The 27,795-nt window shown below is 48.4% G+C and overlaps 1 protein-coding gene across 1 annotated transcript; it reads right to left on the bottom strand.

The window, feature by feature from the left end:
- Positions 1-1,539: 1,539 nt before the first annotated feature.
- Positions 1,540-27,029, bottom strand: ATP1A1 (ATPase Na+/K+ transporting subunit alpha 1). The gene is made up of 23 exons (XM_084280296.1): positions 26,734-27,029; positions 20,032-20,145; positions 18,842-18,901; positions 17,616-17,819; positions 17,144-17,257; positions 16,470-16,604; positions 16,168-16,285; positions 15,417-15,685; positions 14,316-14,514; positions 12,755-12,864; positions 11,246-11,380; positions 10,507-10,699; positions 9,850-10,025; positions 9,167-9,303; positions 7,163-7,313; positions 6,508-6,676; positions 5,787-5,941; positions 5,313-5,436; positions 4,395-4,540; positions 4,139-4,269; positions 3,516-3,617; positions 2,309-2,400; positions 1,540-1,868 (listed from the first exon to the last, which is right to left on the bottom strand). Exons 1-23 carry the CDS (start codon positions 26,743-26,745, stop codon positions 1,840-1,842), a joined length of 3,075 nt encoding a protein of 1,024 aa, XP_084136422.1. The 5' UTR covers positions 26,746-27,029; the 3' UTR covers positions 1,540-1,839.
- Between the last annotated feature and the right edge of the window lie 766 nt (positions 27,030-27,795).

Consider the following 27,795-nt stretch of genomic DNA (forward strand, 5'->3'; position numbering starts at 1 on the left):
CTTCACATCTTTTACTCTAGCAACGGGCCCCCTGCTAAGGCTGTTTGAATCCAAAGCATCAGGGGAAGAATGGGGGGGTGTGTGGGGTGTGTTAGCATGGTTGGTTTTAACCTGCATCAGTTTTTTTGCAATTAAACACTGCTTCATTGCAGTGGGACACTGAGGAAGGCTCAGGCACTAACCACAAAGTGCAAACAGGCATCACACTGGGATCGAACAAGCCCCATTTCTGCATCACTGCATGATGGTTATCAGTAAGATTCATCCCACCATCTCCCTTCAAGCAAATCATCCCTTCCCAGTTGGGATCAGCTCAAGCCCAGTTGCATCAATGGTCAGACTTCAACAAGTGGAACACTTTATTTTTTTAATTTTGTTTTTAATCACCTCCAACTGGAGGTTGCCCATTAGCAAGTCCAAGACAAGTTAAAACAGTTGCCACCCTCAGCCCCCTCATTTTTTTCCCCTCCCTAGTGGTCTTCATTACTTGAGCTCATATCATTCAGTACATGAGAGAAATGGCTCGGCTTTAAAGTAACACCTTAAAAAATAGAAAAGGAACAGGGAAAAAGGTACAACAACACGGAGTTTTAACTGCAGATCCTTTCAGTGCTGTGGTTTAGAGTGAGCCTTTGCAGAGGTAGATGCATCTCAAAGAGGGCCACAGATCAGCAGTTCGGTAATAAGACCAAGGGCTTAATGCATCTCCCAAGGGCTTTAGCATGACGAGTATGAAGTTAAGAGCGTCATGGCAACTGTCCACATGCAAAATGCCAGCTCTCCCACAGAGTTCTCAGAAGTGAACCATACAAGCATTAACGGTAAATCAAAACATATGGAAAACAGCTAGATATTCAGAGGGAAGCAGCATGACCCACTTCAGCCTGCAGAGCCAACTTGGAGCCCAGACAACAGCAATACCTTCCTCGAGAATGGAAGAGGATGCCGTGAACAGCCTCAGCACTCACTCCACTGCTGGCAGGAGCCAGTATCAGGATGGGGCAAGTGCGATGCTGGAACAAGTATGTACAAGCAGAGAGGACACCAGGAAACACTACTCCTTGCTTGGCAAGGCGAGTAGGAAAATTGGTGTCAGAATTTTGGGAACAAGGCTGCTTGAATCCAAGTGCCATTCAGTGAAAGTCTGAACCCAGCAAGCAAGTCACCACCTCCTAAAGCCAGATAGAGCAGACACCCAACCACCAGCCTCTTAACCCTCAAATAAAACATTTGCTGAAAGCAGCCAAGATGCATAGTTAGGAGGCCAGCAAGCTTCCTGAGATTTAGGCTTTGAAATGCAATTGCTTGCAAGCAGCTTGTCACATTAGGCACTGAGCTAGAGTGGGATGCACCAGGGCTTTTACAAACTGCACATATTCTGTTGTCTCCAGGTCAAGCAGCTCTGCTTCCCTGCTACAAAAAATGGGAAGCCAGGGGCTAACCCATGCTGTCACCACAACACCCTAAGTGGAGAGGGGAGGCTGCCTTGAAGCAGTTTGGGCCTTGAGAAAAACATCCACCTAAGACCATGTGGGGGCATCCTCTTAGAATCCATCTTTATTTGTAAAAATCCACATATAAAATCTTCAGTTTCCTTTTACAAAAAAAAAAGGCACATAAAACTATTCAAACTCATCCCCATGGACTGATGGTCGGACACTTCCCCCACCCCAACCTCCCCCTTGCTTTCTCCTCCAGTCCATGCTTCTTCACGTTTCCTTTAGTTTCAGTTCATTCCAGCCCAGGCACAGTTCTGCGCTTGCAAAGATGAAGTATGCACACAGGGGAGTTGGTGGAGAGGTGGCATGGACTGTGCGTGGTATGCTTTACAGGCGCTTTTTAGTAGTAGGTTTCTTTTTCCACCCAGCCTAAAGGAGAAAGAAGGAGAAGCAGAGTTAGCATTAAGGCAGGCCAGGTATGAGGCTCAGGAGAGCTCCTTTTAGGCTCTGAAAACTTGCATTGTAGCCCCTGAGCTAGTCAGTGACCCATCATGACGGATAAAGTCTTGCTAGCTGGTGTGCTGCAGCTTTCAGGCCCCGTTCCAGCTTTCTAGAATGATCCAAACCCCAATCAGCCTCTTCCATCTACTTCTGCAGATTGGTTCTTTCATACACTGCTGGAGAACGCAAGGAGGGGGACAGACAGAAGTCCCTTGCTTGAACCAACTGCACCACTAATGCTGAGGAAGGGAAAGTATGGCAGCACACACCCCTGAGTAGTGCTTGGCCCCGTGCGCTGTCAGAGCTTCTAGAGCTCAGCAGCTCGAAGAGGTGGGGAAGGAAACAAGAGATCAGCAGCATATTCTTACCACCGGGGTTGCGTCTGATAATGAGCTTTCTGACTTCATCATACAGGAATATGAGGAGGGAATACGGGAAAGCGCAGAACCACCAGGTTGGCCTGTTTGGGAGAGGAGACAGTGAGAACACAGGCAGCAACGATGCTCTTTGCCTAGCAGAGCTCTGGCTTGATGGCACAGGAGAGGGCAGGAAGGCTGGCGTGTCGCTGCTTGCCAGCATGCCAGCTCCCACAAGGCTGTGCTTCAGCTGAGAGTCCTCCAAGCCTGGAATTACCACCAAGTTTTCTGCTGAAATACATTCATCTACTTCTGGAGATTAATTCCAATGTAAGGTGTGTCGTAGCCCTTTTGTTCATCTCTATCAGCACCTCCCCACCTATTTATTAATCCAGAACCATTTCCTCTACGCACACACAACCTTTGTGCCCGCAGCCTTGAGTGCTGGGGCTGCACTGGTTTCCCCTCACCATCTACACACACTAGCATCCAGCTGCTGCAGACACTGGGCAGAGGCCAACTTCTTGTTAGGAAGTGCTTGCACTTCAGCACCAAATTCCAGACGACGCTTCTGAATGGAATGCAAGATGTACCAGGATTTATTTATACTTTTTTTTTTGGCCAAGATTTAATGGCACTTAAGCCGCAGCGCTGTTCAAAGCTTGAGATTAAGCCCTGCCGTGAAGTGTTGCAATGCTCTCAGGCATTGCTTAAGATGCTGGCACCCTCCCAACTGTTAGGAAAGTTACTATACACCAACTGGTCATCGGCACCTACGCAGCATCTTTCAAAAGACTACTACTTGTGCTATTTCTGTGGAAAGTGGGAAAAAGGGCCACAGTGTAGTCACTGGTAAAGAGGTGTCACCAAGCCTGTGTCGTAGAGCAATTCAGCTGGCTTTCTTGGAGGCACAGTTCCTGACCCACAGAAACACTCTGTGCCAGGCCAGTAAGCCTTAAGAGCCACTGCACTTAGAGCACACTGGTACATCTGAGTTGTGCAGCTCATGCTTAGTGCTGACTGCCCATAAATATTCTGCAGGCAGTAAAGAAAAGCAGACCCCTGGTGTGCCACACTACCCCAAAAGATCACTCTATAACCCAGGTTAAGCCTAGGCTTCACACTCCACAAGCTCACAGCTACTTTTATCCATCTTTCCACCAAGCTCAATACTGTTCTGTGGTATGGCCCACTGCACAAATAACACAACGCAACTTACTTGAGAGGGTACATCCTTAGGGCAACATCCATCCCAGGGCAGTAGGAGAGGAAAGCAGCCAGAGCAGTCTCCTCAAAGAGACCAAATATTAAAATCTTGTTCCTAGAATAAATAGGAAATAGTCAGAGACAAAGTACTTTCATAGGTGACATCCTATACAACACCTAGTTGCCACATGGTGGTAAATGGAAATGGACATTCTGATCTTGTCAAGCAGTCCATCAGGTGAATGGCAGAGTTATCATGAGGGTCTTCAGTCTCTACACAGAGAGATTCCAGTTCACAACTAAGTCAAGCAGCAATCTTTCATCACATATTCTGATGGTGGCTCCTACCACCAAATCTCTCAATGTATCAGCATGCACAAGGCAGCGTGCTGGAGTACATCACTGTCCTTTGAGGCAAGCTAGCTCTGACAGACAGTGCCAGCAGAAGCCAGCTCTGTCTTAGATTGATGACTTAGCAAGTACTACAAGAAAGAGAGCACCAGGCCCTCTTTTATTCACTCCACCAAGGCACCAGACTGTGCAAGGCTTATGCCAAGATGCCGAGACACTGTTGGGACAGAGACAGAATTCCATGTGCTGGAGAATACATGGAATCCATAAGTCAGCCTGACTTACTTCATTCCCTGCTGGAAGACAGAGTTTCTTCGGGTCTTACAAATGATCAAGTCTGCCCACTGCACAACCACAATGCTGACAAAGAAAGCTGTGTGGCAAGTGAACTCCACTATTTTCCTCTGTTCATAGGTCTAAGGAAACAAAGCAGAGAGCATTCGTTCAGACAGGCTGCCATTGCTCTCTGGTGCTCACACCAACTTCAGCAGACATTAGTACTTGTCTGGCAGCAGCCTCTAAGCTGTGCCCCCAGACTTACCCATTGCTGCCCATAGCTGTCTTCCACATCGTTAATCCATCGGTCATCCCACTGGACTCTGATCCCTAGCAAGCCAGAAGGCAAGAAACCATTCTCTGCCATGATTACAAAATAGGTGAAGAAACCGCCAAGGGCCTGGATCATACCTGAACAGACAAAAAAGGATGATAAAAATCAGTGAAGCTACCATGCAGTGCAATTAGAACAGGAAGTAGTTTGAAGGAGACCCCAACTATCAAAGAGATTACTCAGTCTCCCAAGCAGCAGGTACAGAAATAATTTCAGGTTAACAAATTCAGCTGCAACCCTTTTGCTGAACTGCTTCTGCTCCCAACTTTGTACAGAGTTACTTCTGTTCTGCCCTGTGCTGTGATGACATGGTACTCAAGGACACGGAGATAAAACTCCCTTTGTATTCTCACTGAGCCTTGCCCACCCCCAACCCTTGCAAAATACAGTCAAGAAGGTTCCCAAGGTCTGCTGCAATTAAGCACGAGCTCCGGTCCTGTGAACTGGGCACGTCTCCGTAGCTGCCTTTAATCGAGGCTCCTAATACTGTGTGTTTAGGGATACGCTGGGGAGAATCCTTTAGTTCTAATTAAACTAACAATGGGATCTATGTTCTTGCTGAACAAGTCCTAACCAGAGGAGGCCTGGTTGCCAGCCAGCTCCTTTACAGCGCTATGCAATTAAACAAAATTACTGTGAAAGCGATTCAATGGGTTGAGCTGCACAAGCCACCGCTATGTGCCATGGGGGCAAAATCACAGCAAGTCCTCAACAGCCCGAGGTTCTGGTTTACACAGCCCAAACCTCAGCCCTACCAAAATAAGCAGGACAGCTGCTGATTCAGGGTGGTGTACAACCCCCTGCTCCCACCAAGTTCAAAGGGGTGGGAGAGGGAACAGCTCAGCTTACCGATCTGCCCATAGGCCATGCTGATCAGCCGCTCGTTCACCAGCTTGTCTGTCTTGGGATTTCGGGGCTGCCTCTTCATGATGTCACTCTCTGCTTGCTCATACGCCAGGGAGATAGCAGGGACCTTTGGGGGTAGCAGGACTGCTCTTAGAACAGTTTCCGTTTTCCACTGAATACAGCCTACCCTGCATCCCCTATTTTCAGCCTCAGAAGGAGCACCACCCAAAAGCTTTAGCTGTAGCCTTCAGGAAGGACCCTACCCTCTCCCCATCCCCAGTCTCTCCTTACATGGAACTGATAAGATCCTTAGACTTGGAGAGCCACAAGACAAAGTGTGGACTAAGGGAGTATCAAATGGCCACTTTAAATCAGACCACGAGAGAAAATTATTTAAGCATCTTCCCTTTGCCTGTCCTTTCCTTAGGGAAGCTAGGAACACCCACATTTCCTTTTGAGACAAAAAAAGACATTCACCATGTCAGTGCCCAAGTCAATGCAGAGGATGGTGACTGTTCCCAATGGAAGGGGTATGTTTGCAATGATGAAGATCAGGAATGGAGTGATTTCAGGAATGTTACTGGTCAAGGTGTAAGCAATGGACTTCTTCAGGTTATCAAAGATCAGACGCCCTGGGGCAAAGAAGAACAACAGAACTCTGTTTATTAGCAGAAGGCAGTAACACTGGAAGGCAAAATGCTAATGCAGCAGTTCTCTTACGTGTAAGGGTGAGACTGCATGCTCCATAACCTATACAGGGTACTATTTTTGGGCACAGCAATCAGGGTTCACTGCATACAGCAGTAGGAACACTGGTTTCTGAAGATCATCAGGAACCCCATGAGGGGGTACTCTCTGTTCTCCTGCTAGAGCTATTGCTCCATCAGGGTGTAAAATGTAAAATGTTTCAGACTCAGATGGCAAAGATGACTGTAGCATCAGCATAAGGCAAAAGGACAAAGGAGCTTTTGTCACTCAACTGCTTCCTACTGCTACCCATCCCAAGGGTTGTGCTGGTCCCACAGAAAGAGAGAAGACTGAAGGGAGGAGGAAAAGTGCTGTCCTCCTTGAAAACGCTTGCCAGAGAAGCTCAAAGGTAAAGGGCGCCCTCCAGACACCTCCATTTCAGAGGGAATCAGCAAGCAATATGGCTGAAGCACATCACTTCACCACCACTGCACTCAAGTTATAAACTCACCTTCTTCAACCCCAGTAACAATGGAGGCAAAGTTATCATCCAGAAGAATCATGTCAGCTGCCTGCTTGGAGACATCTGAGCCAGCAATACCCATAGCAACACCAATGTCAGCTTTCTTCAGGGCAGGGGAATCGTTCACACCATCACCTGTGACTGCTACAATGGCACCCTGGTCACAAAGAGGACAGAAAAATTGAAATCATCATTTTAAGGGCTCTGGGAAAAAAAAAACCTCTCTTATCTGTGACAAGACAGACCATGAAAAAAGTTCACTTTGCTGTAAAAGATCTCAGTTTCTCCTTTTCCTCCCCTCACCCCTTTGCCCGTTCTGATTGGGCTGATCACAGAACCACACTGCTCTGTCCAAAGGAGATGTCAGACAACACAGATATCAAGTGTGTCAACCAACATGCTAGGATCAGCAGAAAGCTGCAGTACAAACTGAAGATGTGTTCCTTACATTTATGTATTGTGGAGCACCAGGACATCAGCAGCTGAAAGCTACTGACAGACTGAGATCTAGTCTGGCCCTTTACCTGCAGGCACTGAGAAGACTATGCCCTGCCTCCCCAGAAAGCAGTGCTGGTTGGTCATTTGTATACATCTCCCTGTATATTTCTCAAATGTAAATTCCTTGGACTACCCCTCTCCTTACCTGTCGCTGACAGCCTTCCACAATTATAAGCTTCTGCTGAGGAGAGGTCCTGGCAAAGACAATTTCCGTATGATGCATCAGGATGTCATCCAGTTGCTCACTAGTCATGTCCTTCAAATCTGAGCCATGAACAACACAGGCTTTGGCATCCCTGCAAGCAAGAGACAATATAACATTTTACTTCACAAGTTAAACTAAGTTTCTCATTAGTTGTATTTGCCCCATAAAAATACGTCTCTCCAGTGCTGCAGGGAAAGACCAAGTCCTGCTGTGACTAAAGACTAATCCAGAAGTTTGATGGTCCAAGGTAGATGGGGAATACAAAGAAAGAAAGAAAGAAAATGACAGTGCCAAGCAACAGACAAAAAGCCCCACGAGCAAACTCATTCTTTCTACGGCTTTTTAAAAATGCATCAAGGCAAAGAGTAGCTGTTTCCACAGCTCTTGGCCTCTCTGCAAGAAACGGACTCCTGGCTCAGGCAGTTAGCTTCCAAAAATCATGAGATGCTGTGGCTTTCTGCAGGAAACCCTTTTTGCAACAGACTGATGATCTACACAGGGCTCTTCACACAGGCAGCTCACGCCATGCCAGTTCAGACTGTTTCACACTCTTCAGCTACAAAAGCACGCAACGTTATATTTAGACTGGTTCGGTACCCAGCACACTACAGCAAAATGCCACCTCTCCAACCCAGCATACCATCCCTTATAGGTCTAGGAGACTGTCCACACAGCTCGTGACATCACACAGTATAGACAGGGGAATTCCTTCCCCACCCTTATAGCAGCTGCTGACCTGCTCAGTCACATAGCCCAACAATCCCCAGCCTGTATTGCTAAGGTTGTGCAGTTACCCTCACATAAAGAATTAAATTAAATTAAAAAAAAAATTCAGCCAAAATGCTTGTCTTCCCCAAGCCATTTCATTATTTCATTCCACGGGGTGTCTCTATTCACAGTTCATAAGCTACATGGCCACCCTCCAGCCCAAACACAGGCTGGGTCAAGCTCAGCAATGCAAACAGCCTGCTTATGCCAAAGCACATTTTCTGAGGATGCCTCAGTTCTGCACTAGGCTGAGGGCAAACATTAACCCCTAAGAGGAAGGGGTTCTCTACATTTTCACATTTATTCTGCTGCAGCTATTGACTGCTGTCAACTGTTCTACCCAGCCCAAGCCCTGCTTCATTTGCCAACCTGCAGTCAGACCTAGAAGAGAGTTTAGAAGTAGGACAGACAGAACTGGGCTTTGACTGAAAGTTTATAGGCAGCATTCAGCTCTTTCCTCTGGACAATATGAAGCAGTTCAGCAGAGCTCACTTTTGGTAGCCCAGTCTGGATTGTGACTAACAAACTAGACATTTTCTTTTTACCAGACTTTTCCCATGAACCTGTATGTTATCTTACTAAAGAAGCCTGACTAAGTGTGTGTTTGGGGGCAAAACTAGACCTAGCCTCTCTTTTAAAGATCTGAAACACCGCAGTATGTGGTTTCGGACTCTGCAGCAGCACTGCTCAACAGCCCCCAACCCCACACATCCCCTACTCTAGATACTTTTTCCTTCCTGCTACATCAGGCTAGTGCACAGTGCTTGTGCAGCACACAAATCAGGCAGGACAAATGCTCAGCTCAGGGGAGAGGAAAAAACCCCAAAAAACACCAGCCCCCAAGTCTGCCCCCAGTCAGATGTTTCTTTTATCCAGTGTGGGGGGACAAGGCCATTGGGACAGGCAGCTGGGCATAAAATGGATGAAGAAACTGCCCAGGTTTTCTGTACAGGGCTTACTCCAAGCTACTCCCTATGAACAAGAGTCTTCCATGCACATTCAAGAAGTCTTGTCCCTTCTTCACCTAAGTCATGATACAAACAGAAGACCCACAACATGCTGGGCTAAGCAGACACCAAGGTTTTCATGCCTAGGGAGAGACCCTGAGGAATTATCTAAGGCAAGGAGAGAGGCAAATGCTTAATTCTTTGAAGAGCCTTCCCCACCAGTCAGTACCTGGGGTTGACCTGACTGACAGGAATGTTGAGTCGAGCAGCAATATCTTCTACGGTTTCATTGCCCTCAGAGATGATGCCGACACCCTTGGCAATGGCTTTGGCTGTGATCGGATGGTCTCCAGTAACCATGATAACCTGAAATGCAAACAGACTGACATGAAAGCCTTGCCTGTACTGCAGAGACACGCTGCCCAGAAGGCCAGGTCCCTTGAGATTACAAAGGCCACGTGGCTTTTGTTCTACTATCAAGCCCTGGCACAGAGCAAGCCTGAGGCACAGGCCGTACCTGTTACCAGCATGCAAGGGATTGAGGCGGATGGAAGACAAAGGGAATTGTTAATCTTGAATCAACAGGTCTAGTTCCGTTTCCAGCCTGTGCTTCACTCATCTCAGCACCGTGGGACATGTAGAACACGCCTGAGCCAAGTCACATGCTCTGGGACACTGTGCCATCAGCACCTGCCAGTGTGCCCTAGCAGTCTAGGCTAGAATTAGTTTCTCAGTCCATTAACATACAATCATTTGTATTTAATTCAGAAGTGAGGCCTGAAGTAGTGCTAGTTAAATCCTCATCAATACTTCTCTCCATTCACTCACATTAAAGTAACACAGAGAGTGAGGGAAGCCCTTTATATCTGCAGGTATAAAGCAAGGTGATTTTTCTACCCAGGAATGAATTACCTTGATCCCAGCACTTCTGCATTTGCCAACAGCATCTGGCACAGCAGCACGAGGAGGGTCAATCATAGACATCAGTCCTACAAAGCAGAGTTTGTCTACAGGAAAGTTCACATCGTCTGTATCAAACTGGAATCCTTCGGGGAACTGATCATCGGGCAGAGCCAAGTGACAGAATCCTGCAACACATCAAACCCACCTTTACTCTGTTCCTATGGTCCAGGAGTCAAAGCAGGCAAACAGTTACTGCTTTGGTAAGGGCTAGGCAAGAGTGTAACAGTCAGTGGCTCAACCAGGGCTACGGAGGCAGGAGCCGTGCTCACACTCCGATAACTAGTAGCTGTTGTTAGGTGCCCTGACACAGCCTGGTTCACGTGCACTGGAGCAGATCTATTACCCCCCCAGGCCCCATGGAGACCTAAAGTCCCAAATGCTTTGCTTCATTTTGACCTGGGTGACCCAGCTGCCAGGCAAGATAAGACCCTGTAGGCTGCCTTCCAGATTAAAGGCAGGACTGTTCCTATGTGAATTGCTGGAGTGACCTTGACCCAACACCACAGTTACGCCGTGGGAACAGAGTACAGCCCTCCACTGTGGGGACTCTGCACAGGAGCACAAGCAACAAATCTTTTGCAATTTATTCAGGCTGCTTTTTCTTACCTAACACTCTCTCCCCAAGGCCTCCCAACTCAAGGTAAGCATTCTGAAAAGCATCTTTCATTTCCTCATCCAGTGGTTGCTCTTTGCCATGAATAAGAATGGTGCTGCAGCGATCCAAAATCCTCTCTGGAGCTCCCTTCATCACCAGCAAGAAACGGGATTCTGACGGATTCGCATTTTTGTGGATAGACAGCTAGGGTGGGAAAAATTAATCTGTTTTATAGACATGCACTGTGAAGGCAAGAGTCATCACCATCAATCAGTATTCTGTGACTACAGTAGCTCAGGACTGTTTGTGATACTCTGCTCTAGCTTTCATTCACCTGCAGTTTGTGAACCTCTAAATGAAGGAATTACTACGTATTCTTTAACACATAGCCATGGATGTTGCAATGACCACCTCCATATCCAAGTTCCACCTCTTACTATGTCCCTGCAGCTCATTCCTATTCCCAGATTTGAGTTCTTCCATTCTCCGTGCGCTACGGCTGCACAGGTAGGAAGCATGCCTGGCCTGTCCTCAGCAGCTGACACCACAGCACCAAGGCAGCTCCAGAAACTCTTACAGAGTCTACCTACGGTCCATTAACTCAAAATTTAGAGCCTTGAGCAGTCTAACAAGCAAGTAACAGTTAGACAAGATTTCGATGCTGAAACAAGTTTTGCAGCAAGCTGCATGCCAGTTTACATAACTACTTCACACAGTTCTTATCCCTCGAGAAGACATACATACACCTACCTGGTACTTGTTGGTAGAGTTGAATGGTATTTCCACCACTTTGGGATACCTTTCTCTCATCTCCTTGACAGAACCACAACACAATTCAATGCATTTCAGAAGTGCAGACTCCGAGGCGTCTCCTGCCACTGCTCTCTGAGGAAAGACACAACTGTCAAAGCATCGTCCCGTCCCAGGGGACACATCAGAGATGATCAGATACTTAAAAAAAGGGTCCTCATCTCAGCCCAGTCCCAGCTTCTATGTGAGAGCAAAGAATAAATAATTCTGTTCTCTAGAACTGACAAATACTGCATTTCAGAACATCAGGCCTTTCAGCCTGAGAGCGCAGCAGTACTCAGCTGCCAAAGACCTTTTAAAGGGCAGAGAAAGTCAGACAACCAGGTACAGTCAGAAGGAAAGGCTGGAGTGGAAGCTTTGAGAAGAACTGCTGTAAGCTGCTTGCCATCAAGAACAACGAAGGGAAGAGACTGATGACATGCAGACAGAATTTGCACGTGCTTTCCCATAACACAACACAACATCAGTTTATCAAGCCTCTAGCAGAAGAGGATTTAATCTGGCCACGCCTTCCTCCCCTGTATGGCTAGCAGTGGTAAAGATTGTAGATGGGGGTTCTCTGCCCTGGAGATCTGTGTGTGCTCAATGTTCTGCTTGAGCTTCCTTTGCTGCAAATTAAACCAAGTATTTCTTGCCCTTCTGGTCTCTGTCCACGAAGTGAGGTTTTTTTAAAAATTATTTTTATACCACTTCATGGTATCTGAAGATTTTTCGAAGTTCCCCCCTCCCAAGCTTTCCTTAGATGGGAAGAACCCCAGTTCTTTTATCTTAGGTCTCAAAAACATGACCTGAAATTATAGTCAGATGAGTGTTAGGGAAAAAATAGTTTGTTCCATCATTTCTATTACCACAGAATCAGAACACCCTTGGGAAAAAGTTTACTAAGCAACATGACTAATGTTTGACAGATTATAAGCATCGTACAGTTAATGTCAGCCTTGGCTGGGTCACAGTTCAGAAGCAGGAATCCAAATTGATGGTATGCTGGCATCTGCACCAGTGCTGAACCAGCAAAAGCTTAAAAAGCCAAGACTTGCCAGTGAGAACAGAGTGGCTCAAGACAGACTGCCTCCCACAACTGCTGCTCCCCCAGCTCTGGCATCTCCTTCTCCCAGCTCCCAGAACTGGGTGTACATTTAAGTGTACAAGCGGCAGTCATTGGGAAATGCCTAGGAGAGCTCTCTGGTCTTCCCTAGCTCTCCGAAGGGCCTGCCCTCCCAAGCAGCCTGTAGACGCTAGGGGATGGCAGGGAACCTGTGGTGGCAAACGTGTCTTCCCAGTCCCATCTCCTCTGCCCATAGCACATCTCCCATAGGGGTATGCTAGACTGCAGAAGAGTAGCAGACACCTCTACTTCACAGGTTCCTGTGACCCACAGGGTGTAATCTCACTGCCATTATGAGAGGGTGGTGGTGGGGAACAGGGCAAGTGTTTCATTTAGGAACTCACCTTAAGAATTGGTACGTTGTCCTGGTTGGCCTGAAACACAGCACGGTTGCAGAGACCTGCAACTCTGGATAAAGCACTCCAAGTAACTGAGCTCCTGTCAAAGGAAGCACCTGAAAGCAGAGGAACGAGTGTCAAAAAGCCATTCCATCCCCCAGCCCAAAATTAACGTTAAACCCAAAATCCCACAGGCTTACAAGCAAGAAGCCTTTACCTCAGAAATAACAAACAGAGCATGTTAGCACACTACACCCTTTTTCAATCCTCCCTCCTCAGGTACATCAATATGAACAGCTGATTATCTTGAGACCCGAGGGTGAAATAACAGCAGTGCAAGAGAACATCTCTGCTTTCAAAATCCCAGTAACAGCAGCGGCCATGCTGACAGAGCCAAGGAACTGCAAACAGGTCAGATTCTTTCAGAGGGGCTTGAGTAAGGGACGCTGGGCTCCACCTCCCAGTTATTTCACTTTATCCATCACCCAGGAATTAGATGAAATAGCTCCCAAAGGAACAATGCTTAAACAAAAGGTGCTGCTTCTCCCATGTTGGCTCTTAAGCTGGCTTCAAGGTAGATGAATTGAACAGACAGTTAACTGATAAGCTAATGTACTTTCCATGAAGAGAAATCTCAGTTTATTTCTACAATCAGCCAAGCCAACCATTGCCAGGCCAAAACCAAGCGTTTCCAAATAACACTTGATTTATAGTTGTTACTTTACACTAGCTTTAAAGACAAAAATGCTGCTTTACTGCTCGTGCAGTGGTTCAGACAAGCGCAATGTTTTGGAGTGGTTGGGGGCAGGGTGCAGCAGCACCACTGGAAGAAGTTTATGTTAATGATGTGTTGTAAGCACAGTGTTGCACAAGGCAGATGACAGCTAGGAAACTCCTGGATTTGTCTGCACTGAACGGTTCTGGAGAGATAAGTACGTCTCAGCTGCACAGCCAGCTGAGATTTCAGATCCTTATCAGGATCTAGAAGAAACTTCCTGCTCAAGTCTTACAGTCACTTCATTCATTGCTACCGCTCTGCAAACACAACCAGGATGTTCTGGAAAACCCCCCAGTGAAGGGCTTAAGTCCAGTTCATCATGGGAAATTTCCACCTATGTCCAATCTCAAGTAATTTGTTACCAAGGCCAACACCTCTGCTGTCCACATTTTCAGAAGATTTAAGATGGGGCAATTTTAATCACATACTTTTGGGCAAGAGTGATCCAGTACTCTGAAGTACAGGACAGCAGATATTCCTACATACAGGACTAACACAAGCAGCTGACACAAGTGGCTGAACATTCAAGAGGCTCAAATTCCACTGAGGATTCTGAGCAGAAGCAGCCTATATGGAGTTAAAAGATCAAAGAGAGCTGTGGCACAGCACAAAGCTTTCTACCTGTCACCTCAAGTGTTTTAATGCTCACTGTAGATCACGTGTCAGACAGCTTAGCGCCATGAACTTCATTTGGACTGGAGAGCTAGAAATACAGCTTTTTAGAAGTGCAGGTAGCTCTAGAAAAAAAGCCATTTTTTAGTGAAATGCCTCAGAGAGAGATGGACTTACCACTCTGGTTCTCTGTAGTATCAGCCTCATGAATCTGATTGTCAAACCACATGTGTGCAACCGTCATGCGGTTCTGTGTCAGAGTGCCTGTCTTGTCAGAGCAGATAGTGGATGTGGAGCCCAGGGTTTCCACGGCTTCCAGGTTCTTCACCAAGCAGTTCTTACGAGCCATACGCTTGGCTGTTAGTGTCAGGCATACCTGGAGACAAGGAAGACAATGACAGGTTAGATGTGCTTATGCACTAGGATACCGCTACCCAGCTCACATTCTCTTTGCAACAAAACCTCCAGAAAGAGCTGGCCAGGCTTCAGCCTCCTGCTTCTCAGTGAGTAAGGAAGGAAATAAGCCCTGAATTAACATTTTGGAGTTGCAGTTCCCTAATCGTAGCAGCTTTCAAAATAGGTGGAGGCAGGCCACATATAAGAATGCCCAAAATAGCTCTGGTGATAAGGCTACAACTTACTGGTGTGGGAAGTATGCAGCCCCAGCTACCCTTTTATGCCAGGCTCTTATCTGCTTCCAACTCTCAAGTGTTCACTCCCCAGCTCACTCATTGCTCTTCTTCCTCAGGCTGCGTGGAAGCCTTTAGCCCTGTCTGACACTATTCCCCACGCAGCTGAGCACACCACCTTTTTGGGAAAACAAATTTGCAGGAGTCTCTGCCAGGTCCCAGATCAGAAGGTGGGACTAGAATGGAGCTTGTCAAATGCCCTATCAGCCCTTCAGGGTGAGAGGGGCTGGTGTGCATGTGGATGCAGAAACCTTGAACATTTGTTAACAGCTGTGTCCCTTCTTGCCACAGAAGGCAGCAAGACTAGTCCAGAACTCCTCTTGCTTACTTCAGTTCTGCACAGAGTCTTGGCATCGTAGGGCATCCCTAGCTTAGGGATCCACCTTCATTAGAAAACACAAGAATCTGCAGAACTTGATATCGATTCAGATAACTAGTGTGAATACACTAAATCTATAAAGCCTGGCCTTACACACTCACCACAGTGCCCTCCATTACTTCAGCCATTACCCCCAAATGGACTCTGAGCATGAAGCATTCCACAAGAACCATGTAACTGGCTCAGCATTTTTCTCCCAACTTTACTCACTGTGACTGTTGCCAGCAGCCCCTCAGGGACATTGGCCACAATGATCCCGATGAGGAAGATTACAGCCTCCAGCCACGTGTACTCAAGGATGAGTGAAAGGATGAAGAAGGAGACACCCAGGAACACAGCCACTCCAGTGATGAGGTGGATGAAGTGCTCAATCTCCATGGCAATTGGAGTTTTCCCCCCTTCCAGTCCAGAAGCCAGACTGGCAATACGGCCCATCACAGTGCGATCCCCAGTGCTAATGACAATCCCGCGGGCAGTGCCTAGAAGAGACACAGGTTTTAGAAAACAAAAACCCTTCCCAAAACACACCTACCACCATACTCAGAGCTCCAACAGGAAGTTCTGCCAGAGGTGTCAAATTCCTGCTTTACACAGCAGCTGTAGCATTTCTCACAGCTCTGCCTACCACCTTGGTTCACGTTAGGTTAGCTGTGCTTTAACACTGCTTGTAAGGAGGCAGTCATGCTTGAATGATTCTATGAAGACATGCCAAAGAGCTGCTCCTCCTAAAGGAGCAAGAAAGAAGAATCACTAGTGCCATGGAGTCTCCTTCGCCCACTGCACAGTATTGCAGCTGGAATGGGCAAAGCCTTTGCTGGGAGCTTCCAGCCTGCTGCTGCACAGCAGTCAGGAATAGGCTACCAACTAATATGCTAAATTCCCAAAGTGTTTGCATTGCTACCTATGCAGGTCAATCCCTTGCACTCATAAAAATAAAAAAGAAAGTAGGAGAGTCACATACCTTCCACACAGTTGGTGGAAAAGAAGGCAATGTTCCTGGTCTCCAGTGGATTCTCATTGGAGAAGTCTGGAGACCTGGTCTGAGGCTCCGATTCACCAGTAAGTGAGGAGTTGTCCACCTACACAGAAGTGAGTACTTTGTCATACACAGACAGAAGCCTTCTGCAATGAAAGCAGATTAAACACTAGGCACTACCCCCACCCTTCTCTTCCACTCCACCACCAGTTCACAGCATAGAAGACATTCTTCAAAACCAGACTAATTCATCACCCTTCATAATCAAGTTTTCAGACAGCCTGTACCTTGCAACCATGTGCAGAGATGATCCGAAGGTCTGCTGGAATTCTATCTCCTCCTTTCACCTCCACTAGATCTCCAACTACAACACCTTCGGCATTTATGCTCATCTTCTCACCATTTCTGACTACAAGAGCTTGCTGAAAAACAGTAAAGAAACAGTGTCAAAAGCAACTCTTAGAGGCTTTAAGAGATCTGAGTATCTTAAAATAGCTGTGCTATGGTTCCTCAAGGTTTCTACTTGTACCAAGATGTTTATCTCCAACACCTATGTTATTTAAGAAAAATAGCTATGTTTGTTTTCTTAATATTGAAGTTCCTTGTTGCCAAGGTGACAGTAAGATGGTTAGGCTTGATACAGACCCTGTCTGTGATGGAACCTCAATTTTAGTGCTTATCACGCCAGTTACTGAACTCTGTAGAGCAAGTGTCTTACAACTGGTTAACAGGCTGGTGGAACTCACAGGATGACACGAACTGCCCATGACTATCAGCAGTTACTTAGGGCATAAAAGAGGTAGGAGACACTAACAGCTTGGCACAACAGACACCTTGCCTGCTACAGGCCAATACACACTATGCACAGCCAAGCCCTTGCAATTATAGCCCATGTTTAAAACCATTAATGACCTGGAGCAAGCCACAGCTTGGCAGATGAAGGAAATGAGGTATTCCATACCTGAGGCACCATGTTCTTGAAGGACTCCATGATCTTGGAACTTTTTGCCTCTTGGTAGTAAGAGAAACAGCCAGTAATGATAACCACAGCTGCCAACACAACACCCAGGTACAGCTACAAGGAGCAGAGTAGAGCGAGTCAGAAGATGATCTTGACTGAAAGGTTTCCAGTTTGTCCAGGTAAATTGCTTGGCACTTAAGTGCTCCACCACAAAGCACAGAGGTACTCGCAGTCTCTGTACATTCTGTACAGAAAGGCTGTCCACGAGCTAGTGTTGTTAACTCAACACGAAGGAAGCTGCCTGTTCATTTCATTACGTGGAAGCACTCCAAGGCATGTTAAGCTCACCCACTGAATTTCCCGTGCTTATGGGAAAAGGCTTCTGGACTGAACGCTTCGAGGAAGCTCATCAGCTCTGAGCCAAGCAGGCTGCTCGGCCCACCTTTGAGGCGGAACAGACACTTTCACTTACGTTATCGTTGTTGGGCTCCTGATCCATCACGCTCTGTATGCCATAAGCCATGAAACACAGAATAGCACCAATCCACAACAGGAGAGAGAATCCTCCAAAGAGCTGCCGACAGAACTTGACCCATTCAGGAGTGGTAGGCGGAGGCGTGAGGGAATTTGGGCCATCACGAGCCAAAATCTCAGCTGCACGTGCAGAAGTTAAACCCTAAAAGAGAGGTTTCCTTTTATAGGCATTGTGGATAGACTGACAGGGAAAGGTAGCTCTGAATTTGCCCACATTCTGCTCAAAAAGGCAGGCAGAGTCCTGCCACAGCAATGAGATGCCAACAGGTAAATGGACACCTTCACAGCTGCCAGGGTTCTACAACACAGGCACAGGATGTGAAAGCTTAAAGCTAGAAGAGAGGCTACAGTATGCTGGATGCTACCTGAGGAGCCTGCAGGCCATGGGGCAAAAAACACTGAAAAAGGGCACTTTTTCAAAGAGCACAAAGCAGACTTTGAGCTCTGAGGAACAGCCTATCCTATCAAATTATGGAACAAGTGAAAGCTGGAGGCCATAAAGATGATGACATTTTGGACTGGCTTTCCAGGAAGTTCATCCTTCCGAAGCCAAGGTCTTTCACAGCACAGAGATTTGCATATTTCTGTCAGATTAAGAACACGCTTGTTGCTATATGCAATCATGCAGCAAACCTGTTAAGGAAAGCAAACAAGAGCAAAGGTGCAAAATCACTGCAGTGCTCCCACACTGGACTTTGAGGCTAGCTAGGACATTTGCATGCTTCTTACTATAAAAGGGTAAAAATTTAACTGCTACTAGCCATCCTTAAGTCTCTGTGCATGTGCTAGCTCACTAGACAACATCTGCAATATAACAAACATTTGCCTTTATTACAAGCTTCTCAGGAAAAAAAAAAAAAAAAATCCAAGAATCAACTTGACCTTGGAACAACTCAGGCAGATAACAGTGACTTTGTCAGCAAAGTAGTCACTAAAGTATTGCAGCCAGGCTGTGCTGTGGGAGGACGAAGAGAAGTATTTGTGAGCTCAACAATTATCCTAAAGCCTGGGAAATTTAACTGGAGGAAGGGGAATTAAAGAAAGAGAGGAAAACAAAACACCAAGCAAAAACCCCACAGACCACCCAGATCTCTTTGTGCTCTGAGCTGAAACTGTTCCTTTTCAGAACACAGCAAGGAGGGAGGGAAAACAAAGTCTACCTACCCGACTCAAGTCTGTTCCATATTTACGATGAAGTTCATCAAGGCTCAGCTTGTGGTCATCCTGAAAAACAAGAAATGGTTGAGGGGGGAAGAGATCACAGTCCCTGCAGGCTGATCAGGAAGTGCTCAGCAAAGCCACCCCCTACTCCAGGTTTCCTATCAGTGTGATAGCAAGACTCAAGCTCATCTTCGCTGTAAAGAGAATCTGAATCTCATTCTGCAACTCAAAGCGGCCTCATCTCTATTGTTCTCATGACTATTTGGGTAATAAGTGACAATGTTTTAAGCAAAGTGCAGTCTTTACAGTCCCAGAAGATTCTGCAAAGTCTCAGAGGATTTGGGGGGGCTTTTTTGGAAGCGGTGAGGTAGGAGGGGAAAGTAATGGAGTTGGGAAGGAAGGCAGGAATGTACAGAAGATTAACTTGCAATTTCACACATTTTAAAGTAATTCTGCAAGCTTAAGCAGTGCTTCTTCCCTCAGAGAGGGGAGGGAGCAGATGCTCTAAGTTAGCATGGCTACCAAGAAACAAAATCTCATCTTGGAGCAAGCTTTAGTAGTCCCTCTCCCTAACAGAGGGAGCCAGAAACACAGGAGCCTGGACTCAAATCTGCAGAGCAGAAACACAGCCTTTATCAACATCAAGAAGAGCAGATCAAAGCTGGATGATATGCACAGCCAGATGCATAGCATCATCCAGCATTCACAGATGGAACACACTCCCCACAGCCTCAAACACGATTAGAAGCTATGAGAATACTGAGGTCAGTGAGAGCAGAGGCCAGCAGTAAAGGGAGCGGTACAGATTCAACTCCTCAGCTGGAATGAACATGGCAGCATGTGAGCGGGATGCTCACGTGACAGCACATTGAAGCCTGCAACGCTGCTATCCAGACAGCACTTGCCTGCATGAGGACATGCAGCTACACTGTGCTATGGGTTAACACAGGCAAGAAGTGCCCTGGATTCTGTGTGAAGTGATGTTTTCAGGGCTGCTGTGTGATCACCTTGATGCTGAAACACTTGTGGCACATCTGGCTTGGAGACAGAGTGGACCAGAAGGGAGATAGGTGCCTTCAATCACACCATGATGTCAACACACCAGCTCCTTTCTCTTACAGACATGTGAAGCACAGGGCTTTGGGGACAGTGAATATTCTTAAACTTGGTCTTTCCGTGCTCTACACCCTTACCATTGAGACTTCCTTTTTAAGTTCATCCATGTCCCTCTCCCTCTCCTTCTTCCCCTTTTTCTTCTTTGCGCCATGCTCTGATGTAGCAGTGGGCTCATACTTGTCTCTTCCAGCCTGCAAGAGAAGACACAGTACTGTTAGAAACACCTTACAGTCAACTTCTACAGCGGTACACACAAACCACACGCAGAACTGCCAGGCAGACAAAATCACCATGGTTTATTGAAGTTATGCCACTTCAATAAATAAATAAAGGCCTAATGAGCAGGCAAGTGTGCTCAACAGCATCCTCAATACACAGATTACAGCCAGACTTTGTGCAAGTCTAGCTAGGAGGAAAGCAAGGTAACATGCTATTCAGTCAGTCATAACGTACACGCCCCAGATCAAGCTGAAAAAGCGATGAAGAGCAGAAGGAACCAATTCCTGAGTGACTACGTACGCTCTCCTTCAAAGGCATTAACTCCTCCTCCCCCACTCAGTTTTCAACATCCTCTGGCAAGGAGCAGCCTATAAACTGAAGATAACTAAGAGGTGGTATCTCTGGCTGGTCAAATCTGGGGGATAAGTTCCAACACTTTCATTCTGTTTGGCACTCTAGCTGGCTGGTTACGCAACAGAAATCTGCTTTCAATTTATGGCAGTTTGACCAGCAAGAAAGGTATACAAAGCAGCAGTACACTTGCAGATTCAGTCTGTGCTCAGTCCTGCTTACACTTCACAGAGCAGATTATTCGCTTAAAACCTCTTTAATTCAGATGGATTTTCATTCACTTTTGTTATGGTTAATTCTACATGAGATCACAGAGATTTACAAACTGTCATGATGGGGTAAACAAGGTCCTAAGGACAAACAAATCTCCATGTAGCACATATAAACATCACTTAAATGACAAGGAAAAAAAAAAGCACGGAACAGAGTTACAGGCAGAAATAATCCCACACTGCAAGAACTGTGGGCACTCTGTAAGGTACCAAAGCCAGACACCAACAGAGCCTCACTATGCAGATCCATACGTTTCCAGACTTGCACAAGCCTCCAATAGCAGCTTGTCCCTCCCTTCCCCGCTGTGCGGAACCTATGATCTCCCTGCCAAGGGCTGTGCAATGAGATTTTCACCCAGTAAGATCCCAGGAAAGTATTTTGAGATGAAACAGTGGTTAGTGGCACCAGAGTCGAACCGTTAACATTTCAAAGGCAGTGCCCTTGCTTGATCTCTGCATGAGCACCTCCAATCACAAACTGGATTCCTGAGAGCAATCTGGACACAGAAACTACTGTCAGGATCCAAGAACCATCCTGTTGAGAGGCAAACACGTGAAGTTTTTATTACTTACTCCAAGATTAGTAGAAACCAAAACCAAAAGTGAAACTACCCCAAAAAAAGGGGAGGGAAAAAAAAAAATCTCAGCTTTTAAAAAGAGAACCCATCAATCACATCTAGACCAGGATTCTGGTTGTTCTGAGAAGGCTCTGTGCACACCACTCTGCAGCCAGAGTCATGTGTTTCACATGTACCAAAGTCTTCTCTTCCCCCACAGAGCAAAGGCAGGCTCTGCACCCCCGTGTCCTTGCATACAGCTACAGACCTGTGCAATGGAAACGGTTTTTAAACAGCAGAGGAGAGCCAAGCCGTTTGCCCCCTCTTGTCCAGGAAGAGGACAGAAGGACTGTCAGCATTCCTGTCATTCTCTTCCCTGCACCTAAACTCCCATTTTAATGTCTTAAAAAAAAAAAAAAAAAGAGACTGTCAAAGCCACAGAACTTAAAACCATCCCTGTCCTTGCATTCCAGCATCACAAGAATTTGCCACAGGGCAGCTCACAAAAAGTCACCCTGAAGTACCTCTCCCTGAAGGAAACAACTTTGATTTCTGCTGGAGCCCTAGCAGACAAGCCCAAACATGGCCCTACACAAAAAAAACATTCTTCTTGATTACTGCCTGAGAGGAGAAATGATTTCTAACCAAGGTGAAGGTGCCTTGACTAGCAGTCCATCACCTTCAGCTTCACCCCTTCCCCCTAGGAAAGCTCAGCAAGCTCTTGCAGGTGATCTGAAAGATTTTGGTTCTTTGAAGCTTCTGTGAGAAGTACAATTACTCATCTTACTGAAGACAGTGGTGAACAGACTGAGAATATAAGAGTTTTTAACTCTTTCAGCTGCAGAAGCAGCCTACGAGTGGGCAAACATGAAAAGACTCACTGCCCCCATTCAAGCATGACTTGCTTAAAAGAACTGAACAAAAAACCCTGCTGAAAAAAAGCAATCAGCAGTCTCAGGACAGAAGGCGATAGGACAGAGTTACTGGTTTCTTTAAGCACCTCAAGTATTTGGGTCTTAATGGAGTCCACCTTCTTAACAGAGTCCACCTTATTAAGGAGCTCAGAGTTCCTCAGTTTAACCAAAAAAAAGTGCAGGATGGCTTCCCTTCTTTTGGTTTGTCACTGCACCCTGCTTTACAGAAGAGGTGGGTCAGTACTGCCGGTTTCAGCCCTTGCTGTAGGATCATTTCATGCAGAGTCTGAGCTTCCTGCTCCATCATTCAAATGTGATTCTGACACATCGATCAGAGTCAAATCCCTGCCCCTGTTCTGTGGCTTCAGGGCCACTGCCCCTCTTCTGGCAAGATGAGCCAAATCCCTTAAACAAAGGCTGGCCGGGATGCCAGGGGCCGAGTGGTTCATCCCACCCCTCAGCACTGTAGGATTTCCCTGCCCTCCCCTCTTTTTCCTGTCGTACAACGAGAAGCCGTCCAATGGTACTCCCAGTCTGCATCTTAGCAAGAACTAATCACATGGCCTGAACACAAAGGAAGGTCTGTCTCGTCAGAAATGTCACCCGTTACTTGACTTAGCCTAGAACTCTGACTCATCAAAACTGCCACAGAAGAAAAACATAGCTTTTTTTTTTTTCCATGGAATATTCCCCCCCCCCCCTTCATTGGCTTAAGAACAACATTTGTACACACCGGTGTAAGTTCTATACACCCCCTAGAAAATCCTATTGTCTTTCGGATAAGAGCTTATGCTTTTCCACTCTGGACTAATTAAGCCATTCATGGTTAATGTTCTTAACAGCAGTCATGATTGACCAGGAAACGTGAAGGGTACAAAAATCAGCAGACAAGCTCAGAAGTACCCTCCTCTGACATCACCTCGTCCAACAAGAAATGTCAAGTAAGAGCCAAAATAAAATTACACAGTCTCTGGAGGCTTGGTCTGTTCTAGTATTTATGTCATTATAATCAACTGTGCGGAGAAAACAGAAAAGTTACTGTCCTGCTGCCTCATGATAGTCTTCGGTAAATATATTAACCAGATGAGTCATGATATGGACTATGCCTACTGGACTGGAAACACAGCTCCATGATCCTTTGTAATGTTAGCAAGGGATGCTAATGCCTTCCCTAGATCCTTCTTACTCCCTTCCCAAGAGCTCTGTTCCGTCTCCCATCTTTAATCAACAGCCTAATCAACTGCATCAATTGAACAGACTCTCAGCATGTAGGACAGTACAAAGCAGTTTTTACTCAACAGCTAGTAATTGCTCCTCATTAGCAGGCTGCTGCATCCCAAATTATGGAAGGACAAGCTCTCCTCCCGTGACAAGGGATCTAAATTTTGCTAGGGCTTTCATCATCAGGGTAAAAACAGTTCCACTCACACACATTAAGTCCTCTCTGGATATCAGGACAAACACCTCTACTTCTCGTGGAGCTGCTGGAAGACTCAAGCTGCAGAGGTGGCTTTCCAAATGCTACTGCTGCACATGTGAGCAGCCCCTTCCTGTTTTTTTGGTGCTCTGCTGACTATGCAGTGCCATCTCCCACACTTCTTTGCCTGGAATAGTCATCTATCTTTACCATCAATCCAGACACGTCCAGTGGTTGTCAAACACATGAAGATGAGTGGGCTGGACACAGTCATCCCCCAGAAAACCTGGTGATTTCAGCTACCCCCTGAAAAGGCCTGGGTGAAGTATGACTTTCCGCCATTTCAGTGGGTTAGGATCCCACCAAGTTGTGGGATTGCAACCCAGCAGGTAGAGACCACTTGCCAGAGACCCTTCATCCTATTACACCACTCTTGCAAAAACGCATCTAGGCTAGGCCCTGGGTTTTCTCTGGGAAAAGGAGTCTTCTCTAGCCATAGTAATAAATGCTGGGAATGGAAAAGATGCCGGATGGGGGAAGAGTAAATATGTTAAGATTTCTTAATTGCACCATGTAAGGATTACTTTGATTTGCATAATTTCCCCTCAGTTGGTCCATTACAAAATAAGCCTTCCTAGTTTATGACAGGGGAAAAAAAAAAAAACCCCAAACCTTAACTGGGGTTCAGGCCTCAGGACTGACCTCCAGAAGCAACTCAAAGCACTAATGACTGTGTGCTGTGCCTGCGCAGCGAGGGAGATGGAGTGAAACATGCTGCTGCGGGCAGACAGCTTCCAGGCAGCTCTGAACAGAAATGAAATCCCGTCTGCTTTCCTCCACTACACACACCCCCTTGGATAATCTGCTTTTTGGGCTGAACAACACACCCGGGCAGCTCACAGCCCTCCCCTCGTCCCGTTACCATTTAAAGTAAAACAGACTCCGCTCAGCTTCTCCTCACAGCCACAGAGCCAAGGAACTTGTTCTCTCACACTTACGCTCTTACTTTGTCTTCCATTCCTTACTCCCACGGGAAAGAGGCTCCCTTTTTGGGCATCCTAACTCGGGACAGGCAAATCCTTGTTCAGTGTTGCATCCACACATTGCTTTTTTTCACAGCCTCGCTCTCTGATATCCCGTTTTTCCAGGGGGTCCCCAATTACCCGCCTGTGTTCTCTCTCCACTGCTAAACGAACAAATCCTGTGGCTTGCTACCAGAAAGCCTGAGGCAGCCGTACACTATCAAATTATCCCTCCTGTTGGCACTTCACTTTCAGGCCAACTGCTTTCTTTTCCATAAAACCTATGAAACCTGAAACAGAACTGAGAGAGCTGACAGCCTTCTATATTAGAAAGTGTTAGTACCTCCTATTAGTCTGGCCAAAGCAGTCTAAGCCCCCAAACCCTTGTGCACTGCAGTCATGCATACACGCACAAGTCTAAGGCTTGAGGATTTAGAGCATCCATAAGACTTCAACAACACCAACCCCCCTCCGCAATGTTTCATCTCTTAGATGACCTCTTACTGTGCAAACAGCCTGTCGCTCACCAGACTGAAACACATCATGCTGGGCTGCCAGGCAACAAAAGAACCTTGCAAAAAAATAGTAAGCACACACACAAAAAAAGTCCCCAAAACCCAACAATCCCCTTTTCCAAGTAACTGTCCATTCAGCCATGTTCCTGCAGCTCCCTGACTATTCAAGCAGTTATGTCAACACTGCCACTGTTGTACCGCACGGATGAGGACAATGCAAAGTCAAGTCCGTGTTTGAACAGCGCTTGGGAAGCACACAACACCTGTAGGCAGGGACAACGCTACCACCTCTGTGTCCCTGCACGGACAAGAAGTTGAGAGATTTGGGAATTTTCTAGGAATGAATCTAAACCAGAAGTAAATAAAAATCAGCACACCTCCAACTGTATCAGATACACGGGGAGGTATCTGAGGAGAAAGAAACCCCCAAACATCCAAACAATAACCCCCAGAAACCAGTCATTACTTTTTCAACCCAAGCTAAAACCAGAGGAACCCAAGACATGCTTCTGCTCCACACACGGGCGTTTTATCACAACGCCCAACTTCAGAAAGTCTTCATGTAGACTTTTCCCCGGTTAAAAGGTACAAACTGAATTAAAGACGACTTCTTGTGGGCTGTGAAGGTAGAAACATCGCAGGGAGAGGGTTTGGTAGAAACTGCCGCACGGCCTTCTCTGTGAGGCTTCCGTCACCCCCCTTAACAGGCCGGACACCATGAAGTCAGGGGGCGACCACCTCCCTCCTGCCACCACACCCGTCACCCCCTCTCTGCAAATTATCCCTAATGAGCCCTAATAATCCGGAGAGCTCCCCTTCCACCCACACCCCTCCCCGGGGCCCTCGTGTCTCAAGAAGTCTAAAGTACTCTGAGGAGACAGGGGAGCAGCCACGCTCCGCAGCTCAGCTCCAAAAGGGCATCAGATAACATCAACCCCGGGGGCTGCGGGCCTCACACGCCTGGGGGAGGGAGGCCCCTTTTCAGGGAGACTCGACATCAAGGGGAAGGCGGCGGGGCTTGGGCTACACCCCCCACTCCCTACACACACATATATCCCCCCACATCGCCGTCCGGGCTCACCGGCGCAGGGTCCCCCCCCTTCGCGGCCATCTCTACGGCCGGGCCTGCGGGGAGGGGCCGCCGGCGCCTCGCCCCGCCGTGTGCATATGCACACATCCATTCCTCCCCCCCCCACCCCCGTTACTTCCTCTCCCGCCGGCGGCCGCCAGGGCACGTTGCTCGGGGGCAGGCGGCACCAGCGCCGCCCTCCAACGGCCGCCGCCGCCCGCCGCCCTCACACACGACGTGGCCGCCACCGCCCCCCTCGCGCCGGCCCGGCGGAGACAAAGCGGAGATACGCCCGCCCCAGCCGGAGGGGAAGGGGGGGGGGAGAAACAACCACCGGTCACCGTCCGGCTCCTTGAATTTCCCACTCCCGGCCGCACGCCCACGCCCCGGCTGCTGCGCGCTCCGCCCCAACCCGCCCGTCCCGTCCCGGCGCCGCCGCTCACCCCCTTGCCCATGGTGCCGGGCGGCTGCGTGCGGGTCAGGCGGCTGGGGGCGAGGAGCGGGGCTCAGCGGCGCCACGTGTCCCGGCCGGCGGCAGGTGCGGAACAATAGCAGCGCCCCGGCCGCCGCTTGGCTGTTGCTGCTGCTGCTTCTTCCTCTCCTTCCTCTTGCTTCTTCTTTCTCTTCCCCCGCGGCTGCTCTTCTTCACCTCGCCCCTCTCTATCCCCGGCCGGGCCGGACCACACCTCTCTGTCGCCGCAGCCGCCCGCAGCTCCGAAAGCCGCCGGCTTCCCGCCGGATAAAGAACCCTCGCTGCCCCGCCCCGGCCCGGCCCGCCGCACCGCCCCTCCGAGGGGATGGCACCGGGACGAGGGCTGTGGGCGGGAGCGGCAGCGGTACCTTGGGGCTCACCTCGGCTGCCCCAGCCGCGCCTCGCCGGGGTGTTGGGGGGGGGGGGGGGGGGGAGAGGCGGGTCGAAGCGCGGGGCTCCTTCCGCCTTCCCGGGGGGGAGGTGGTGAGGCCGCCGGGGGGCGCCGCGTCGGGCCGGCCCCAGCGCCGCCGCCATGCCGGGCCGGGCCGCGCCGGGCGCCGCGCCTCCCCCCCGCCGGTTTGGCGGTTTATCCCTCGTGACCGCCGCGGCCGCCTGTAGCCTCGGGGCGCCCCGTGGGTCTCCCGCGGGTCTTGCTGGCACCACCGCGCCTCACGGTGGGGCGGGGGGGGAGGGAGGGGGGCAAGCACAGGACCTCCGGAGGCGCCTTTCCACACGACCGACCCTGAGCCGCGCCACAGCGCGGGGGGCTGCGCTGGTAAGCTGTGAGGGGCAGGCGCGGGTGGCATGGCGCCCGCGGCGCTTCAGACCTGCCGAGGCTAACCGCCGGCTCCGTGCGCTTGCCAGAAACCGCTTTCAGGCCTGGCCATCGCTACACGTGGGGATCGAAGGCTCTGCGGAGGGCTGCAGGGGCATCTTCCTGTCGCCTCCGCTGCTCGCAGAACCCGGCTGAAGGCGCCGTCGCCTTTCCCTGGCGCTTCACGTCCTGGGAAAGGCGGGCGGAGGAGCTGTGACC

Source organism: Gallinula chloropus (assembly GCF_964237585.1).
Source record: "Gallinula chloropus genome assembly, chromosome: 1".
In the NCBI taxonomy this organism is placed as follows: domain Eukaryota; kingdom Metazoa; phylum Chordata; class Aves; order Gruiformes; family Rallidae; genus Gallinula; species Gallinula chloropus.

Excerpts from the sequence above, each read along its gene's own strand:
- ATP1A1 (XM_084280296.1), bottom strand. Across the intron at positions 7,314-9,166 it reads GTCAGTCAGGTCAACCCCAG|GGATGCCAAAGCCTGTGTTG; the intron begins GTACTGACTGGT and ends TCTTGCTTGCAG. Across the intron at positions 5,942-6,507 it reads TGTTACTGGGGTTGAAGAAG|GGCGTCTGATCTTTGATAAC; the intron begins GTGAGTTTATAA and ends TCTTTGCCCCAG.